The 22,131-nt window shown below is 45.0% G+C and overlaps 1 protein-coding gene across 1 annotated transcript in view; it reads right to left on the reverse strand.

Moving 5' to 3' along the window:
* The window catches only part of LOXL1 (lysyl oxidase like 1), a 48,409-nt gene extending 29,331 nt beyond the window's left edge, over nt 1-19,078 (reverse strand). The window contains exons 1-2 of the mRNA XM_082254211.1: nt 17,979-19,078; nt 17,525-17,633 (exon numbers count right to left, since the gene is read on the reverse strand). Of these exons, the coding sequence (XP_082110337.1) occupies nt 17,525-17,633; nt 17,979-18,990 (1,121 nt within the window). The 5' untranslated portion in view covers nt 18,991-19,078. The remainder of the gene's footprint in view (nt 1-17,524; nt 17,634-17,978) is intronic.
* Nucleotides 19,079-22,131: the final 3,053 nt, after the last annotated feature.

A 22,131-nucleotide genomic window follows, 5' to 3' on the forward strand; every position in this document is an offset into this window, starting at 1 on the left:
GCCAGTCAGATCACTACACCTTGAGGTGTCCACATAAATCAAGAAGAACAAGACAAACCATTGCAGTGGCCGGTCAAAAAGAAATGTCCGCATCTAGGGAGCAAGTGAGATCCATTACACAACCTTTGTCTTCCGTAACACCAGGAGAGAAGGAGATTGTCTGTCATCATTCGCATTTTATTTTAAGCATACGCCTAAAAAGAAAGCATTGCTGGATTCTGGGGCTGGTGGTAACTTTATGGATTTGAAGTTTGCGGAGGAAAAAGATATTATCAAAATACCCAAACCATCTCTAGTACATATGGAGATAGTGGATGATTCTCTACTCGCTTCTGGAGTAATCACTTATGAGACCATTCCTCTGCAGTTAAGTTTTAAGCCTGGACACCAAGAGTTAATATCTTTTAATCTGATTTCTTCTCCTCAATTTCCTGTTATCTTAGGAATTCCATGGCTATCAATTTCCAATCACACTATTAACTAGAAGGCAAGAAACCTGGCCTTTCCCTCTGAACATTGTGAGTTACATTGTCAAAAAAGAGACATCTCACCTACTATTATCGGAGTGACATTGACTAACCTGGAAAAATTGCCCCCTCAATACCAAGACTTTAAAGACATTTGTGATAAGAAAAATGCAGACCAATTACCACCCCACCGGGCATATGATTGCCTGATAGAGCTTTTACCAGGAGCCCCAATTCCTTTTGGTCACCTCTACAATCTTTCTGAACCTGAACTGAAGGCGTTAAGGGACTTTCTACAAGAAAATCAGGCAAAGGGGTTTATCTGTCCCTCAACCTCTCCTGTTGGTGCCCCGCTATTTTTTGTTGAAAAAAAGATGGAACCCTGCGCCCATGCATTGATTACAGAGAGTTAAGTAAAATGACAGTCAAGAATCCATATCCACTTCCTTTAATTCCAGAACTATTCGAAAGACTAAGAACAGCAAAGATTTTTACCAAGCTTGATCTGCGAGTGCATATAATCTTGTTCGCATTCGACCTGGGGATGAATGGAAGACGACCTTTCGAACAAGATATGGGCATTATGAATCCCTAGTAATGCCCTTTGGACTCTGTAATGCACCAGCTACCTTTCAACATTTCGTAAATTATGTTTTCAGAGACTTGTTAGACCAATTTCTGGTGGCTTATCTGGATGATATACTTATCTTTTTGACCAATTTACAGGAACACCGGCATCATGTCCCTACTGTCTTAGAACGACTATGACAAAATAAATGATATATTCAATTGGAAAAATGTGATTTCAAACAGACCCTATACTGTTCATGGGCCACATCATCTCTTCTGAAGGGCTGAACATGTATTCCAGCAAGATCCAAGCCAACCTAGACTGGCCTACCCCAAGAACATAAAGGATGTGCAACGGTTCTTGGGGTTCGCAAACTTTTACTGGAGATTTATTACAAAATGTTCAAAAGTTGTGGCCCCCCATTACTCATGTGACAAGGAAGGAGGCAGGCTTCCAGTGGTCCACAGAGGCAGAAATGGCTTTTTCACGTCTGAAAACTTTATTCCCCACTGCACCTGTACTGGTACATCCTAACCCAGAACTTCCCTTTAAAGTAGAAGTAGATGCCCCCAATACAGCCATTGGAGCAGTTCTTTCTCCAAGAATTGGTAAACAAATGTTATTACACCCATGTGCCAAAATATTGAATTTATTTAATCCATAAAGAGGCTCAATGCAAGGCAGGCAAGATGAATTTTGTAATTTCTTACAGACTAGGATGTAAAAATAGAAAAGCAGATGCTTTATTGAGAATGTCTGGTGACTCTTTTGCCGACTTAGAACTAGTAAGTACTATCTTACAAGACAGACACTTTTTGGTAATAAAGTACCCTGCAGCACTTCTTTCAAAGATTAAAGCAACTTATGATAGGGACCTTAAACAATCCAACAGGAAATTTGCACATGGACTTTCATGAGTGCCGCTGGACCTTTTTGAAAAAAGAATGTGTGTCTCTGAAGCGGCACGACTTAAGGTCCTTCAGCTGGTGCATGATTCAAAATCTGATGGTCACCCTGGAATTAGGAAAACAGTAGACCTTCTTGCTCGTACCTTTTGTCCCATTGAGAACCTGTGGTCAATCCTTAAAAGGAGGGTGAATCTAAAACCCCACAAATGACAAACTCCAAGCATTGATTATGTAAGAATCAGGGCTGGACTGGCCTACCAGGATACTGGGAAATTTCCCGCCGGCCCCGGGGCCGCTTTGAGATGTGGCTGGTCCGCTACACTCGATTCTATGTTATGCGGCCAGCCGCGTTGAGTGGCATGACGTCATATACGGCCGGCAGCTGCACGGCGGCAGTGTTCCATCAGATACAGAACAGCGGATCTCCTGACTTCACCCTGACAGCATCATCTGATCCCTCCCTTCCTATTCCCTTCCACACAGACACCAGCCAGCATCGCAGCAGGCATCACTGGACACTGACTGAGTGAGCTGCCCTGTTGTAGACAGCCAGGTAAGAGGGGGGAGGGGGACCTCATGTATTGCATTTAGGGGGGGGGGGGGAAATCAGCATTGTACTAGGGCCACTACATACAATGCTGACCCCCCCTAATACAATGCTGATCTGCCCCCCTCCTCCTAATACAATGCTGATCCCCCCAAATTTAGGGGGAGGGGGGAAAAAGCATTGTATTAGGGGGAGTGGGGGGATCAGCATTGTATTAGGGGGAGAGGGGGATCAGCATTGTATTAGGGGGAGGGGGCCGGGGGGGTCAGCATTTTATTAGGGGGAAAGGGGTCAGCATTGTATTAGGGGGAGGGAGCTGGGGGGGAACAGCATTGTATTAGGGGGAGGGGGCAAGAGGGGGGATCAGCATTGTATTAGGGGGAGGTGGGGATCAGCATTGTATTAGGGGGAGAGGGGGCTGGGGGGAACAGCATTGTATTAGGGGGGTATGGTCAGCATTTTATTAGGGGGAGGGGGCCGGGGGGACAGCATTGTATTAGGGAGAGAGGGGATCAGCGTTATATAAGGGGGAGGGGACCAGGGGGGAGGAACAGATTTGTATTAGGGGGAGGGGGGATCAGCATTGTATTACGGGGAGAGGGCTGGGGGGGGTCAGCATTTTGCTAGGGGGGTCAGCATTGTATTAGGTGGAGGGGGCCGGGGGAAACAGCATTGTATTAGGGGGAGGGAGCCAGAGGTGGGGATCAGCATTGTATTAGGGGGAGGGGGCCGGGGGGGTCAGCATTTTATTAGGGGGAGGGGGTCAGCATTGTATTAGGGGGAGGGGGCCGGGGGGAACAGCATTGTATTAGGGGGAGAAGGCCAGAGGGGGATCAGCATTTTATTAGGGGGAGGGGCCTGGGGGCAGCATTTTATTAGGAGGAGGGGGGTCAGCATTGTATTGGGGAGGGGGCCGGGGGAACAGAATTGTATTAGGGGGAGGGGCCAGAGGGGGGATCAGCATTGTATTAGGGGGAGGTGGGGAACAGCATACCGATATTGCCTATGTTCGGGAAAATGCTTGTATCGGAGTGATGCCTGCAGCTAGAGGCATCACCCCGGTACCGATGTCCATAGCCGACAGTCGGCTGTCTTGTAATGACAACCGATGCGGCTGAGAAGCCGCTCGGCTGTCATTACAAGGATCGGGAGGGGACGTCCTCCCCCCTTCCGCCGCCTTCTGCGGCTCGCCTGGGTCTCCCGTCCCACCGGGAAACCCGGGCAACCAGCCTGCATGGCTGCCGAAGACCCGATCAAAGCCGCATTCGGCTCTGATCGGGTCTCCATGCAAAAACCCGTAAGTAATGTCATGAGTGACATTACTTCCGGGTACTGTCTGGCGCCAGATTAAAAAAAATGACAGCATTCAAAACAGCCAAACTTGGCGTTTTGAATGCTTTTAAGTGCAGAGGAGGGGTTTGGGGTCTTTTAGACCCCCAGATCCCTCCACAAAAGTACCTGTTAAAAAATAAATAAATAAATAAAAACATTTTTTAAATGTACAAAAATATCAGCCAATATCGGCTGATACCGATATGCATTGGCCAAAATATCGGTAACGGCAACGAAAAACCGATATCGGACGATCCCTAGTTAATACTGCTATTTTGTAGTGCATAAGGGGAGGGGGGTCAGCAGTGTATTAGATAGCGGGGAGGGGGGGGGGTCAGCAGTGTATTAGATAGCTGGGAGGGGGGGTCAGCGGTGTATTAGATAGCTGGGGGGGGGGTCAGCAGTATATTTGATAGCGGGGTCAGCAGTGTATTAGATAGCGGGGAGGGGGAGTCAACAGTGTATTAGATAGCGGGGAGGGGGGTCAGCAGTGTATTTGATAGCGGGGAGGGGAGGGTCAGCAGTGTATTAGATAGCGGGGAGGGGGGAATGCAGTGTATTAGATAGCGGGGAGGGAGGGAATGCAGTGTATTAGATAGTGGGGAGGGGGGTCAGCAGTGTATTAGATAGGGTGGGGGGTGGTTCAGCAGTGTATTAGATAGTGGGGAGGGGGATCAGCAATGTATTAGATAGCGGGGAGGGGGGGCCAGCTGGGATGTTCTTGGAGCCTGCGCCGCTCTCCCAGCCCTCCCCCCCCCCCCCAACAAGGAGTAAGAGAAGGAATAAAAAAAGAGAATACATGGAAGAGAGAGGAAAAGTGGGGGAGGAACAAAGAAAAAGGGAGAGAAAGAATAAGAAAGCCGGATAGAGAGAGAGATGGAAAAAAAAAAAACAAGAAGTTAGGATAGAGAGAGATAAAAGGGAAAGAAAGGAGAACAAAGAGAAGGAGTGGTAAATCCTACAATGTACCATAAGGGGTTTTCTGTATAAGTGGTAGGACTTAGAAAGCGCTAAATGTCCGCTGGTTAGAGGCGCAAATTACTTGCCTTGCCTTGGGTGCTGACAACCCACGCTACACCACTAGGGCTGATATGAAATTATTTCCAAAGCTGGTTTTTATTCCCAGTCCGGCCCTGGTAAGAATGGGCTCCCACAAGTCAGGATGTGGCACAGAAGTTGCTTGACAGCATGCCAGGTCAAATTGCAGAGGTTTTGAAGGGTCAACATGGCAAAGCCTTTGACACTTACTAAACGCTTGTAATTATACTTCAGTATACCATAGTGACATTTAACAAAAAGATCTAAAAACACTGAAGCAGCAGACTTTATGAAAATTAATATTTGTGTCATTCTCAAAACTTTTGGCCACGGCTGTACTGGACAAGGTGGGCGGCATTTGTGAGATTAAAGATAGTATGTTAAAGGTTGCCCTTTAAGATTTAATCTTTGCTAAATTTCCTATTCTGTTATTGAGGAAATTTGCTGCCATGAAACTGGTCCCTGGTGCCAAAAAGGGGACTGCTGCTCTACATTACATGGAGAACTCCTTTCCTGGAGGCACGGTAGCAAGGAGAGAACAGGAGGAGCGGGTCAGTACGTCAGGGAGATTTCCTGGGAGTCAGCCGGGTGGGCTGGTGAGTGTCAGTCTGGAGGACAGTGGAGAGAAGTCAGCCTGGAGGGCTAGTGAAAGGGGCTGCTGCAGCCAGGAGGGCTGGAAGGGCCTGAAGAGGTGGTGCTCGGAGCAGTGACCACATAGAGGAAGTGCTGGGAAAGTGTGACCTGTGTCACCCTATCTGTTATCCAAGTATAAGGGCTGCGAGTCCCTGTCTGTAATGGATCTTTGCTACAAAACCACAACAGGGTGAGATAGCTGAGTTCTGCAAGCAAGAGTGTGCTGGAGGAAGAAGAGGAGCTGTATATAGAAACTGTATATAGGAAGAGCTGTCCCTGAAGTTTGTTTGAAGTCAAGTGGGCATCCCATTAACTCCCATCCCTATCAAAGTTTATTACCTTCAATAAAACAAAAAAAACAAAGTCATGGACTGTTCTCTGACTCTGAAGTGACTATGAAAATTCAGTGTGCCTGGTTGTGCAGAGTGAAAAATCCCATTCTACTTGTGGCTCCTTAACCACTTTACCACTAGAGCATTTTGCTGTCTTACGTCTGGGCCACTTTTTGCGATTCGGCGTTGTGCGAATTTAACTGACAATTGCGCGGTCATGCGACGCCGTACCCAAACAAAATTTACGTCCTTTTTTTCCCACAAACAGAGCTTTCTTTTGGTGGTATTTGATCACCTGTGCGATTTTTACTTTTTGCGCTATAAACAAAAAAAAGCGTATATTTTGAAAAAATAACAATATTTTTAACATTTTTTTATATGAAATTCCCCCCAAAAAAGATGTAAAAACCAATTTTTTTTTAAATTTTTGGCCAATTTGTTTTCTGCTACCCATGTTTGGTAAAAAAATTTACAATAAGCGAATTTTGATTGGTTTGCGCAAAAGTTATTGCGTTTACTAACTAAGGGAAAGATTTATGTCATTTTTGGTGTTTTTTATTTAACGCGTAATGGCGGCGATCTGCGATTTTTTTTGTGGGACTGCGACATTGCGGCGGACAGATCGGACCCTTGACTGACATTTTTGACACTTTTGGGGGTACCAGTGACATTACTGCAGTAATCAGTGCTATATATATGCACTTTTACTGTAAAAATGACACTGGCAGGGAAGGGGTTAATTTTATTGGAGAGGGAGGGGTTAATGTATGCCTGGTGCTTACTAACGTGTGGGGGGGGGGATGTGACTGTGTGACACAGGGACAGATCCAGGGTTCAGCTATGCTGAACCCTGAAATGTGACCCTGCCTGTCACTTAGGAGATCCGCCCGCTCTGTTTACACAGGCGGGCGGATCTCCAAACTAGATTCCCCAACATTTGGGGAAGAGCGGCGGCGATCGCCACCGCTCCTCCCCTGGCCCGACTCCTGCTGTAACTGAAAACAGCGGGAGCGAGCCTCCAGCGGCGCGCGCGCGCCGCCGCCGAGAGAGGGGAAAGTCTGGTGACGTAGACCTACGTCGCCAGACGATAACGAGTCACTGTGCTGCAGTAGCAGCACAGTGACCAGTGGTAAAGCGGTTAAGGGGTGCGCTACACTTACAATTCATTTGTTTACTTTTTTATTTGTCATATAATTTAATTTCTATGTTGAAAGGCCCCCAAAGTTGAAGTGTCCCACACTCTCCAAGGTTTAAGTTCGACACTGGATGGCATGGGAGCAGAGTGGCTGAAGGAGAACCTACAACTGCAATGGAGATAACACTAGACTTCATAGACTAGTACTGTAAGTATGTTTGTGGACAATTATTAGAGAGTTGAAATTTGATCTTGCATCTGTGTTTTTTTCTTTTATTTCCATCTATTGATCTGACCAGTAAGTCTGTTATTTTTAAATTTTTGGTTAAGCTAAAGTAAAGGCAAGAATACTCATCTATGCTCCAACAGTCAGTCCCCATGGGGTCCCAACTCCAGCATCTTCTCTTTGGCTTCTTTTGGGTGCCAGTCTTCGGCCATCTTGATTGACAGGTGTGGAATGATGTCATTTCCAAATATGCATGGGAGTCCTTCAGTCGGCACAGTGGAACTGTGTTGGAATTGTAAACAGAGCTGCGCATGCATAGTTCTGTGTACATTCTGCAGTGGATTGTGAACAAGCAGGTACGTTTATCTTATTGCAGAATAAACATTGGATGCTTCTTTTGTAAAAAAGAGCATGCCTGTTGGAATGCTTTTTATTTTTTGCCTTTAGTTCCGCTTTACAGACCAAGCTGTCCAGCAAAAATGACTGTTAGAAGGTTGAGACAAACCATTTACCACTGACAGGGGTGCTTACAATGGTCAACTTTTATTCATTCATTTAAAACCTTTATGCCAAAAAGAAATCAAAAACTGTTATTGTAACTGTTAAAAAAAGTTGCTGCTTTAAAAAAAAAAAAAGTTAAAAAAGATACTACTTGCCCATGCCAATCCATCCTACAGTGTGTTCGCTGTTTCCGAGGTTGTGGCCATCAGAGTGATGAGGTACGTATATGGTGGAAGTGTCCTAAACTAATTGGCTTCTGGTCTCATGTATTTGACCTTCAATTTATGTTGTTACATCTACCCATACCAAAGAAGCCAAGTTTGCCTTACTACATCCTCCAATTCCAGACCTGTTTGCTTATCAACAAAAGTTTGCCACCTATTTATTTCTAAAGAACTATTGCCCAAGCTTGGAAAAAAAACATCTGTCCCCTTTGAGGGGGAGAAAGAGCGCATGACTGCTTTGATGCTTAATGAACAGATGTTGAGCATCCGCAACGACTCTCATGCCAAGTTCCCCAAAATTTGGGAGCCACAGCCATCATATGTCTTTCCTACCCCCCATCCCCCTTCCCCCCACAGCCAGCTTGGGCCACCTGTGACGGATGGTCTTGATGCTCCTGAACCCTTACCTTCTCCCCATTTCTCGGCCTCTACTGTTCTGGCCTCCCTTTCTTCCCTAGATTCCTCTATCCCTTCTCTAGCTCCTTACTCAGTAGGTGGGCTAGCTCCTTTTCTCTAGCTTCATCTTTCCACCTAACCTTCTTCTAGTTTCTGCTCCTTTTTTCCTTTTCAGTCCAGTCTAGGCTGTATATCTGTATATTGCACCACCTTTTGGATACTGGGGAGTCCAGAGGATGCCCTGTAGTTGTGGGGAACCTCTCTGGGACCCCTTAGTCCTTATGGTTTCATGAACATTTCTACTTACTGTTGTTATGTTAGCTCACAATTTTTTTCCTCCTTTTTTTCTCCTATTTTTGTACCGTTTGTTTTTGCCTTCCTTTTGAGCTAACTTCTGCTCCTGCGTGGACGGAACTTTTGTCTATTAACCACTTAGTAAAACTGAATAAAAATGATTGAAATAGAAAAAAGATACTACTAGTGTAGCACCCTTGTCATAAGCAGGGTTGCTAGTAAATTTAGTTGTGCTAGGTGATAACTATCCTGGTCATTGGATTTTCTTCCTAATCCTGGTTTGGCTGTGGTTCTCCTTTCTGTCAGTAGGTGGCACTGTTGCCTTTGACATTAGAGTGATAAATTACAGTCAATTAGGTTATGAATATGTATGTTTCTCCCAGCCAATCACACTGGTAATGGAGCATGCTGGGGGAGACTATTTATTTGGAGGAGGTCAGATGATCTGTCTCTTACCACCCAGACCCCTGTCTGGGGTGGGTGTGTGCAACTGCTGCTGCTGCTGGGTAGGCCTGAAGCCTGAGGCTTAACCATGTGCTCGTGGCTCTGCAAGGGAGAGCCTGTATACGGCTTGGAAGTGTCAAGATGAGAACATCCATAGAATTCCTGCACCTTCCGTGAGTTACCTGCTCTTGATATAGGAGACAGCTGCTTCTACAAGTACAGATTGCTACAAGAGACTGGACCCAGGGGAGAGGAGTTGCCTCCCAGGTCAGTCTAAACTCAAAGGTTCTTTTCCTATACTGCTGTCTGCCTATATTTAATTTTTGTGTATGGAGTCTGCCAATTTGTTATTTTCACTAAGGGTGTCCTGTGCCCTACCCCTCTCTCCCATTTTTGTTCCTGTTGAGAGAAATAAACTTCTCCTTGTTAAAGCATAAAAGTGACTGGCACCCATCTTTTTTACTTGTTCACCACCCACCATGCCTAGTGATTAGGGATGCACCGAAATGAAATTCTTGGCCGAAGCCGAAGCCGAATAATAATAAAATGTTTGGCCGAAGGCCGAAGGCCGAATACCGAACGCGGTGTTTTGCATTTTTTCCATTTATTTTGCCAATTTTTTGTCCTCTCTCTTGTCCTCTCGTGTCTCTCTCTCTCTCTCTCTCTCTCTCTCTCTCTCTCTCTCTTGTCCTCTCACTCTCTCTCTCTCTTGTCCTCTCATGTCTCTCTCTCTCTCTTGTCCTCTCATGTCTCTCTCTCTCTCCCTAAATGTTACTGTAGGGAATGGGATTCAGTGCACACTGCAGCCTTGTACCATAGGGTTAATGTTAGTGACACTGTAGGGATTGGGAAGGATGCTGGGAATGGAAATCAGGAAGCATGCAGGCAGCCTTGTAAATTTTAATTGCAGATACAGGGCACTGGGCAGGTCAGGGTTAATATGGTAACATCAATTACTCAGTGACAGTCAGTCAGTGTCAGTGTGGACTCGATCAGATTATACAGTGACAGACAGTCTCTCATAGTGGTGGTAGTAGGAAGCTGGAGGTGGACTAGTAGTAGCCTGGAAAGGAGCACAGCCGCATACATACATTACTCACTCGTGCACTGCAGCCCGCCCCACACATTCAGTGAGTCTTACTCTCCTCCCTAGTTTTTTCAATGGCACATTCAGGAAGCCAATCACGCCGTGAGTAGCGGCACAGCGGAACCAATCAGGTGTGCAGGCACGCGTGATTGGTTCGCTGTGCAGCTAATCACGGCGTGATTGGCTTCCTGAATGTGCCATTGAAAAAACTAGGGAGGAGAGTAAGACTCACTGAATGTGTGGTTCGGGCTGCAGTGCACGAGTGAGTAATGTATGTATGCTCACCGCTGAAGTGTCCCGGCTTCACGGAAGTCTGTGAGTCCTCCTGTCCTCCTCCGAGTCCCTTCCCCCTGTAAATATCGTGACCTCGGCGATATGAATATCGCCTACGGCCACAGAACGATAGTCAATATCATATCGACTATCGTTCAGCCCTATTATTCGGCACAAAATTATTCGGCCTTTTGACTTATTCGGCCGAACACCGAAAGTGCTATTTTTTCTATTTTCGGCCGAATAATGTTCGGCCGCCGATTATTCGGTGCATCCCTACTAGTGATCCACACCCTGAGGAGGAATGTCGGCCTGTCTGTCTCTGGGGGTCACCATCAGGCCCTAGGAGGTTGGGGGGTACGCTACACTTAGTGATTGTAAAGTCTCATAATGGTGTACGTTTATGAAAGGGTGAATTTTTTTCTCTGTTCGCTTCTCTGCAGTTCTCCGGGGAAAATTATCTCTCCTCTGGCACCCTTTTTTTGAAGTGGAGAACTTCAGTTCTCCCAGGGTGATCAGAGGAGAACTGTTTTCTCGGAGGACTGCCGAGATCTGTGTAGAAGTGAATGGGAGCGCCTGTAATCTCGTGAGACAAAGCGAGATTACCGTAGTATGAAAATCACTAGCGCGCTTTAACAAGCAGTGATACATTATCACTGCTGAGTACAAGATCCCCACTAATGTTAATAAATAATAGTCCCCTTACATAAATATATATATATACACTGAATACACACATGCATACATTATATATATATATATATATATAAACATTAAATATATATCTACATGTATGTGTGTATATATATACATGTATATACAGTATATACATAAATATGGCAGGGGGACATGATTACTGTGTTGGGGGGTCTGAACGAGGAAGAAGGAAGTCGATAATCTTTGTTTTTCCCCCTCAGTTCTCCCCCGATTTGGTCTTCACTCCCCGCTTCACAAGCTCCAGGCTGGTGAATCTGGGAGTGTGAATTCTGGCACAGATCGCCAGTGAAGTGCAGAGATCGCAGCTTCATAGCCTGGCTGTTTCTGTGTCAGGCAATGACAGATTCCCGTGTGAAGAGATGATCAGCGGAGAACATGTTCTCCCCCGATCATTTCTGTTTCATAAACTGAGAATGATCGGAAATGAGCTGTGATCAGCAGGATCACTGCTCATCTCCGTTTCATAAAAGGACACCTTTGTTTCCTAATTAAATAACAAACATGTTATACTTACCTCCTCTGTGCAGTGGTTTTGCACAGGGCAGCCCAAGTCCTCCTCTTCTCAGGTCCATGGCTCGAGCTCCTGGCCCCTCCCTCCTGGTAAGTGCCCCCACAGCAAACAGCTTGCTGTGGGAGGAGCCGAGCTGCAGTTCCGTGTATTCAGACACGGAGCTGCCGTTCGGCCCCTCTCTCTCCTGACTGGCTAACTGAATTTGACAGCAGCGGGAGCCATTGGCGCTGCTGCGTGTCAGCCATTTAGGAGAGAGAGTCACGGATGGCTGAGGCACTTGTGGACATCGCTGGATATAGAGGGGGCTCAGGTAAGTATTAGGAGGGTTGCTGCACACAGAAGGCTTTTTATCTTAATGCATAGAATGCACTAAGATAAAAAACCTTCTAACTTTACAACCACTTTAACCTCCCTGGCGGTATTCCCGAGTGTGGCTCGGGGTGGAATTTCAGTGCCATTAGCGGTAACCCCGAGCCACACTCGAGGTACGGCCAGGGAGCATCGCTGGATCCTGGTAGAGGGAACTTACCTTGTCCCTCGGATCCCGCGATGTGTCATTGCAGCATACGGTGGCCGGATCTTCCGCCCGATGCTGTGAGCCCCGGCTACCGTCTCCTGCGAGCGTCACGTCGCAGGGGGGTGGAACCGGCGGCAAATTCAAATAGTTAAACACATTAACACACTGATATATTGTAATCCTATTGGATTACATTATAAAATAAATTGACATTAGTTTGCCCCCCAGTGCCCTTTCCTGCAGTTTTACTGTACTTTTTATATATATATATATATATATATATATATATATATATATATATATATACACGTGTATATATATATCTATACACATATATATATATATATATATATATATATATATATATATATATATATATATACACACATATATATATAATATATGTATATATATATATATATGCACATACATATATGTATATATATATATATATAAATATATATATATATACACTTTAACTTATTTATAGTTATTTTTTATATTATAATTTATGATTTTGTGTTTCAAACTTTATCATATCCGAGGTGTTATAAAGAAGAACGCACAGTAAAAAAAAATCATATGGAAATAGTTGGTTTGGGCTGCTCGTCCTTGAGAATTACATGCAAAATAATTGTACCGCTTTCAGCACCTAAAATCGGAAACAATCATACCGCCAGGGAGGTTAAGAAGTGTTAACTTGAGTTTGGCTTTCATTTGTTAGTCAAATCATCTATATCTGCTAATGCATCTAACACTACCCTCTCCTCAGATTGACAATTCTGCTGTCTGTTCTGGTGTCTCCATCGCCCCTCCATCCAGAGTGGGGACATCCTAAGACAGGAAGTGGCCAAATCACGTGGTAAAAATACAGAGAAAAAAGCCTAAAAAAAAAGAAAATGATTGCAGCCACCACATTTATGGTTTGGCAAACTGCAATATATAAAATCTTTGTCTGTGAGTTTAATACTGTTTTAAGGCTGATGTCAAATATGCGATTCTGCCACTAGTGACAAATCTCCTGGCGGCAGCATCGCTAAAAGGCTACCTGTTTGTCGCTATGGAATCTTTCCCTCACTAGCTGAGGCAGTGAGATGTTGCTCCCATCACTAGTGATCAAGATTCATCAATGTTTGTGGCTAGCGAGGGAACAATTCCATAGAGGTAAGTGGAATGCACCCTGCTACTGGCAATGTGTAACACATCTAATATCAGCCTAAAGGAGCGTGCTTTAGGCTGCATTCACATGTCAGCGTACTGATCGCGGGCAGAATGTTTCTCCTCCTTCCTTGTTCTGGTGACACAGTAGAAGGCAAAGGAGAAGCTCCCAAAGCAATAAAAACCTGGCAGACATTCTACCTCTTTCCACTCTAGCAAAAACCTTTCAAACATGTTGGCTGGAATTCTGCCATAACTCTTTATTTGATCCATCTAAAAATTGGGTTTTTTAATTGGTATTTTTTTATTCATTGAAAAATTATGGAGGAATGAGCCCCGGTTCACACTTGTGCGTGTGCGGAGTTCGCATGTAATGTCGGAGCACACTGCTCCGACATTACATGCGATCGGCTGTGCGGTGCGAGTTTAGCCATACAGTTTGTATGGCTAAATTTGCACCGCAGCCGCACCAAACACGCACAGGGACCCTTTTTGGAAGCCGCATCAGGATCGGATCGCACAGCGGTTCACACTTGTGCGATCCGATCCTGTGCGAACTGCACGATCGCACTGCGATATGCGATCAAACTGGGGGTGTCGTTAAGATTACATTGACACCCCCAGCCTATCGCATATGGCAGTGTGAACTGCCGGGGGTGCGTGTGCGATGCGGGAACAGGCTGCGGATTCGCAGCCTTCCCGCATCGCACAAGTGTGAACCGGACCTGAAACTGATCATGCAGATATTTCAGAAGCAGAATTGTGTAAACAGAGTCAACCTTTGACCAGACAAAAATGTTGCTCATTTGATTTCACAATTGTTTTTTTCCAACACGGGTGAAAGGCAGCTCTCAGAGAACATTAAGGCTGCATTCACATGTCAGCGTATTGAACGTGGGCAGAATCGCCGCGATTCCGCCCGCGATCCGGAAATTATTGCAAATCGCGGGACGCCTGTGCATTGCCCGTGATTTGCAAAGGCACCCCAAACGCTGTGCGATGTTGCCGCGATTTCCGCCTGCCGAATCGCGGTAACATCGCGCAAAAAAAAATTGCGGGACGCATTACGCCCAAAAAAGTACAAGAGCTTCTTTGGAGCGTAATGCGTCCCGCAATTTTTTTTGCGCGATGTTACCGCGATTCAGCGGGCGGAAATCGCGGCAACATCGCACAGCATTTGGGGTGCCATTGCAAATCACGGGCAACGCACAGGCGTCCCGCGATTTGCAATGATTTCCGGATCGCGGGCGGAATCGCGTCGATTCTGCCCGCGATCAATACGCTGACATGTGAATGCAGCCTTAATGTTCTCTGAGAGCTGCCTTTCACCCGTGTTGGAAAAAAACAATTGTGAAATCAAATGAGCAACATTTTTGTCTGGTCAAAGGTTGACTCTGTTTACACAATTCTGCTTCTGAAATATCTGCATGATCAGTTTCATTCCTCCATAATTTTTCAATGAATAAAAAATACCAATTAAAAAACCCAATTTTTAGATGGATCAAATAAAGAGTTATGGCAGAATTCCAGCCAACATGTTTGAAAGGTTTTTGCTAGAGTGCAAAGAGGTAGAATGTCTGCCAGGTTTTTATTGCTTTGGGAGCTTCTCCTTTTTCTTCTGCTGGGTCACCAGAACAAGGAAGGAGGAGAACCTTTTTAGGGCTCATGCACACTGCAGCTCAAAAAAAAAGCTGCTTTTACAGGCATTTTAGCTTTTATTTAAGCTTGAAGAAGCTTGTACTTTTATGGGCACTTCTGCACGTTTTTATTGCGCTCCTTTTGAGCTTCTTTAAGCTTTTTTTAGCATAAACGCTTTTTTTTTCACAAACCCTCCCCTCGGTTCATTTTTCCGATTTCTTTTTAATGTTTTCGAGCTTCTTTGAGCTTTTTCATGCTCTTCAGTGCTTTTTTGTGTGTTTTTGGGCACTTAGGCATCCTTTCTGCTCAAAAGCTCCTCTCAAAAATGCAAGTTTGGTGAGGGGGTTCTGCCTGTAAGAGCTGATGCCTGTGTAAACTCCTGAAAAAGCCATAGTGTATACATAGACACATTGGCCAACATGGAGGGGAGTTTCAGGCAGAAAAAATAAGAGCTAAAAAAAAGCTCAAAAGTCTGTAGGAGCAGCTTCTTTGAGCGCCTTTGAGCTGCAGTGGGCATGAGCCCTTAGTGCCATTTCAAACTAGCACGACTTGTCAGGCGACTTGGTCAGCCTGGCAAGTCGTGCACGGTCGCGGTCATTGAGTAGTACAGGAGCGGTTCTAATAGGAGCGACAAAAGTCGCTCCGACTTAGAAAAAGGGTCCTGTACTACTTCGGGGCGACCTGGAGGCGACTTGCATTGACTTCCATTATGTGAAGTCCGTGCAAGTCGCGCTGCACGCGACTTCATAGGTCGCCCCCTAAGTCGGAGCGACCTAATGTAAACGGGGTCTTACAGGGACAGATACAGTAAAAAAAGAACTTTATTATCAGAGCATAGGAAAGTCAAAGCCTATATTAGGTTATTGTTGTTGTCTGTGTCCCTATTTTACATCCTTTTTGGTCATGGAGAGAAAAAGTAGTGGAAAATAATAATTACACGCAAGAAACAAAGATTAGAAAAACTGAAAGCTGAACTCTGAGATAGGCAAATATTGTCTAAATATAAAAAGCTTGTGTATTTGTACTTAAATTATGGTGTCCTTTGTGTATGTCCTCCAGATCTGTGTTCTAATCCAGTGTAAAACATTGCCTCTGTGCAGGAGATTCCTGAAATAAAGACCAGTCACTTCTGTTCTTTCTCCTTGTGCAGGGTGAGTGGTCTTGCATCCACCTCCTTATGTAGTTTTCTATAGCCAACCTGTGGAGACTGCTGGGTCCCTCCCACAACTCTACTCTCTGCACAGGCTATGTACAGCAGCCTGATTATATCACCGCTACTTTCAAAAGGTAATATCTGGGTTTGTAAAGGTGTTTGGTGCACGCAAAGTGGATTTTGCCCTATGTAACGATTAGGAATACATTTAAATTAACAAATAGATTAAATATACCAGATACAAACACGTAGGGTAAATGCTACCTAAAATATTATTTGAATGGAGGCAACCTGCAGCAACGTGATATACTTAAGTACAATTTCCCTTTCTTTCTAAATTCTTTAATACCTGAAAGTATGCAGCACATGAATGCAGTAAAAAATGTCCTTAGGGAGTTCTTGGGCACATACTGTAGATATTAGCTCATTGGGTTGAAAGTCTCCAGTATAAGTAAAATTTCTCTGATGCTTCCAGTTTTTGTATCCCCTAAATCTTACAAGGCTGAGAGGTTGCAATTTCAAATTCAACTGTTGCACCACCTAAAGGGTTATTCTGGTAAAGCAAGTTGCTGATACAGATAACATGGCACTTCATGGGCACTCTTACATGTGAATAAAGTAATAGCAACAAGAGGAAGATCCTACTGATTAAAAGAAGGGAAGATCCTTCCACATTAGTACATAAAGCGATAAGAAGCAGTGGAAGTGTTAGAGGTTGTAGAATCTACTTATGAGATAAATTCATGTTCTAGAGTAGCCATTCTCAACCAGGGTTCTCTAGAACCCTTGGGTCCTTCCAGAGGTTGCTAGGACTTCCTTGATCAGTAGATGACTGACCTCCGATGGTGCCTGCATAGAGTCCAAGGCCACTAGCCAGAACCAGTGGCATGACACCAGTGATCTTTTTAGTTGTCTGGAAGAGTGACATACTGACTACCAATGTAAGAGGGTCATTCTTCCCACTGACCACCAATGTAAGGGGGGCATTATTCCCACTGGCCACCAATGTAAAGGGCATTCTTCCCAATGATCATCAATGTACAACATATTCTTCCCAATGGCCACCAATGTAAGGTGGGGGGGGGGGCATTCTTCCCACTAACCACCAATGTAAGGGGGGCATTATTCCCACTGGCCACCAATGTAAAGGGCATTCTTCCCAATGATCATCAATGTATAGTATATTCTTCCCAATGGCCACCAATGTAAAGGGCATTCTTCCCAATGACCACCAATGTAAAGGATATTCTTCCCATTGACCACCAATATAAGGTGCATTCTTCCCACTGATACCTGATTAATTCATTTTACCAGTGGTTCCTTGAGACTTATACATTTTTTTCAAGGGTTCCTTTGGGGTAGAAAGGTTGAGAAAGGTTGTTCTAGAGGTAGCTGTGTTTTCTGTGTTTTAGAAGTACATACCTAGAGAGACAGCGCTCCTCTGCGGCACAGCGAAGTGAATACAAATGAGCACGCTGGACATAAGTTGCAGCCTGAACATAACTTGGATCGGGCACCAAATCAGGAAGTCCTAAAAAAGAAAATACATTTTAGTTTAACACCTGGTGACATACTACTAGAACATTTGTAATAGAATATCAGACTAGTATTAGCACTAAATCCAGATCACAAGGACATAATAAAATTATTACATTGTACGTTCCGTATACATTTTACCGTAAGTAAAGCCTACAATGTGGCTGTGTTAATCTTTTTATAATCTCAGGAAACAACATTTTTTCCTCTACTAGAGGAAAGACTTGGACCTTCCACATGGGGTCCAAGTGTATGTAACAATAATGTTTGTGGTTACAGTAATGTGTGTGTCTCCATAGTTACTAGTTGTACTGTTGTCTCAGTAACCTTTTAGACTCACCTCTCCCACTCTGACCGCCACGAAAAACATTCCCAACACTGGCTCTTGCTTGTTGTCCTTGTGATTCACTTCCACTGTTTGGAGCACTGGCTACCCGGCTCTGAGGTTGGAAAACATCTGGTCGTGCTCCATAGTAACCTCCTTCTCCCTGACTCACTCCGCCATATGGTGGGATTGCTGCTTCACCAGCCCCAGTTCCTACACCTGGTCGCACTGGATCACTTTCTCCTGGAATATCACTACCTCGAAAGAGACTATGAGAAAAACGGCGGTCAAGTCCATCCTGTGGCACAACGGGATTGGCAACAGCTGGTTGCTGAGGAGGTAAGTTAGGGGGGACCCCAAAATAAGGTGGTTGGGCATATGGTGGATTTGGTTCCTCATAGAAATCTTCATAGCCTCCTCCCCAAGGTGGCTGTGCGACATAACCACCACCTCCACCTACACCACCACCTCCACCTCCACCACCACCCCTAGAATAGCTATAAGTTTCTTCATAGCCTTGAGGGTAAAAATCAGGCTGCGCTACAAAAGGAGGCTGAGGTCTTGGTAAAAATGGAGGTCCGACTGAATTCTGGGAGAAGGTTTGTCGTATTCTACTCCCCCCTCCACCACCAGTCCCTGTGGAAGGTACAAAGCGACTCGAGGTGCTCGATGTTTCACCAAAGCGACCCGACGTGCTCGATGTTTCACTCCCACCTCGCCAATTATCTGGCACCTGTCCAAACCCAAATGGATGACGAGTGTTGCCCCTCACTGTCTGTGATCCAGTTCGAGGCAATGTGGGTGCCTGGCGGCGGAGATCAACACCGCTTCCGCGACTTCCATCCAGCAAAACTCGAGTTCCTCCAGCACTTTCCCCTGCCGGCTGGTACTCTTGGCCAGAATTTAGGAGCCGATAGCGCCTTCCACTCTCCTCCCATTGGATCATCTGGCCCCAGCCAGCTCCATCCTGCCCAAAAGACAAAGAAAGTCCTGACAAGCATAAACACAGTTGAGCTATAAGGGCCATGTCTTTGCCTCTTTATTACTAAAGTGTAGAATGTGGCAGCTGTAATGCCAGATTAAAAGGACAATTCCAGGTTAACAGGCAATGCCAGGTTAACAGGGCAATGTTAAGTTTAAAGGACAATGCAAGGTTAAAAAGGTATAACCAAATTTAAAAGTAAAATGCCTGGCTAAAAGGACAATGCCAAGGCAAAGAGATGATACCAGGTTAAAAGAGCAATACCAAGTTAATGGCTAAATGCCCAAACAATGCTAGGTTAAAGGGGAAATGCCAGGTTACAGGGACGATACCAGGGTAAATGGATAATGACAGGTTAAAAGAGCAATACCAAGTTAATAGCTAAATGCCCAATTATTAGGGGAATGCCAAAGTAAAGGGGCAATGCCAGGTTAAACGGACAATACCAGCTTTAAGAGACAATGCCAGGTTCAATGAACAGCTCAACCGGTTTATTAGTGCTGGGACGTCTTCAGCTTTTAGTGCAGTGCAGAACACACATGGTGGGTCCCGGATCAGTGTTGCAGATTCTTAGGTTGGGAAGGCTGTATGATGAAGGGCTCTCTTGTAAATCCTCAATGCAGATGTCAGCCAGCAGAATGCAGGTTTCCCTCTAGGAATGGATTGAGGTATTCTGCAGGATATAATGAGGCGAGGTGGTAGAGATCAGCAGAGGAAATGTCCCATCCTTTGTTCTGTCTGTATTCATCCCTGTCTGTAACTTTCTGTGCCCTGCTGCTCTCTCTTCCCTCTTATCTCTTCCACTCTCACTCCATCACTATTTCTCTCTATCCATTTCTTCCCCTGACTTCCTGTTTATCCCTCTCTCTCCCTCACTTTCCCCTCTCTCCACCCCCCTTTTCCTCCTCTCTGGATAATGTTCTGGTTCTCCCAGGTCTGTCCTGTGTCACCCTGCAGGCTGCCCCTCACTGCTTCCAGCAGAATAGTTTGCCTTTACTTCTCTCCAGCCTCATTCCCCCAGGACAGTGATCCAGCCCCCTGCAGAGGAGCCCTTAGTGACGCAGAGCTTTTCATTCAACACAAAATTCCCTTCGCAAAGGAGAGAGAAAAAAAACACAACTTGCTAATGATTTCCATGTTATATAAAGTACAAGCTAAGTGTAGACAGATGCGTTGTTTATGTGAAGCAGCCTGATTGATGGCAGGAGACAATGGAGTGCAGCAGGGTTTCCCAGACTGTTTTCAGCAGCTAGTAGTGTTATCATGTTCGCTGTACGCCTACAGAAAATACATCTGATGGGGGCTATATGTAAATTCATTAAAAACAATATTAAATGTCTGCTTTAAAAGTTCCCGTTCACATTTGTGGGGGTTCAGCCATCACAATAAAATGCATGACATAGGGGTCGGTTCGCATTTATGCATTGCGGGGATTCTTGCAAAGCCGCACGCGTTCCCGCAATACACAAAAAAAAGGCGCATCCTCTTTGCAGGCGTATGATGATACCATTAATTTTTATTGGAACCCCAATGCACCTTGTTAAGGCATGCGGAAAAGTATCATGCGTTTTCATGCGATGTAACATACCAAAAGGATTATGCACTTTTGTGCCATTTTCACATGTAGGGAAGCCCATTGAAGTGATCAGGCTGCCCTAAATGCGACATACGGAAATGTTCAAAATAATGCAAAACCAACCAACTCTTCACTGGTTCTCTTCCTACCTATCCAACCGCACCTTTAGCCTTACTTAAAATTCTACTTCCTCCTCTCCTCTACTTTTCTCTGTTGAGGTTCCCTAAGGTTCTGTTTTTGGATCTCTCCTATCCCCAATCTACAACTCCTCCCTGGGTCAGCTGATAGCCTCCCATGGCATCCAATACCATCTCTGGTACCCAATGGTACCCATAACCAAATGTATCTCTCTACCCCTCAGCTCTTTCCCTCTGTCTCCTCACGTATAACTGATTTACTAACAGACATATCAGTCTGGATGTTACACCACTTCCTCAGACTCAATCTATCCAAAACCAAGCTAATTTTTCCTTCCCCAGGTGTCCCTTTCAACGATTTCTTTGTCCCTTTCACCGATTTCTTTGCCCCTTTCACCGATTTCTCTGTCAAGATCGATGGCATAACTTTCAGGTCCATCCCCGCATGCCAAGGTTCTAGGTGTAATCCTGGACTCTGATCTATCCTTTAGGCCCCACGTTCAATCACTGTTCGAATCTTGCAGCCTCAACCTCTGTAACATCTCCAAAATACACCCCTTTCTAACCAATGACACCCCCAAGCTCCTAGTTCACTCCGTGAACATCTCTTGCCTTGACTACTGCAACTCCCTTCTTATTGGATTACCTTTACATAGGTTATCCCCCCTTCAGTCCATCATGAATGCTGCTGCCAAGCTCATTCACCTTACCAACCGATAGTCCTCTCTGTCAATCCTTCCATTGTCTTCCGCCCACCCAACAAATTAAATTCAAATTACTAACAACCACTTACAAAGCCATCCACAACTCTGCCCACAGCTACATCACTAGCCTAGTCTCAAAATACCAACCTAATCATCTCCTTTGTTCCTCCCAAGACCTCCTGCCCTCTAGCTCCCATTCACCTCCTCCAATGCTAGCCTCCAGGACTTTCCCAGAGACTCTTCCATCCTATGGAACTCCCTACTCCAATCTGTCCGAATATCTCCTGCTTTGTTTGCTTTTATACAATCCCTGAAAACCCTCTTCTTTAGAGAAGCCTATCCTGCCTACACCTAACAACTTTACTTTTATTTTTTCCATCAGCTCATACCCCACAGATATTATCTTTTGTATTATTTGACCCTCCCTCCTAGATTGTAAGCTCTAACGAGCAGGGCCCTCTGATTCCTCCTGAATTGAATTGTATTGTAACTGTACTGTCTGCCCTCATGTTGTAAAGCGCTGCGCAAACTGTTGGCGCTATATAAATCCTGTATATTAAATATAATAATAATAATGCAAAAACATGCACATAACGTCGCGCCTGCATAGGTGTGAACTGAGCCTTATTATCTTTACATGTGTTGTGGTCCACCACCAAAAAATGTTGCCTGTAGTATTTTTGACAGTCTTTCTGGATGGCACCCAAACGCACCAGGCAGCGGATGTGCAGCGCAGCACAGTGCGCAGCAATGTACTAACATATTTTAC

Source organism: Pelophylax lessonae (genome assembly GCF_965119305.1).
Source record: "Pelophylax lessonae genome assembly, chromosome: 4".
Taxonomy (NCBI): domain Eukaryota; kingdom Metazoa; phylum Chordata; class Amphibia; order Anura; family Ranidae; genus Pelophylax; species Pelophylax lessonae.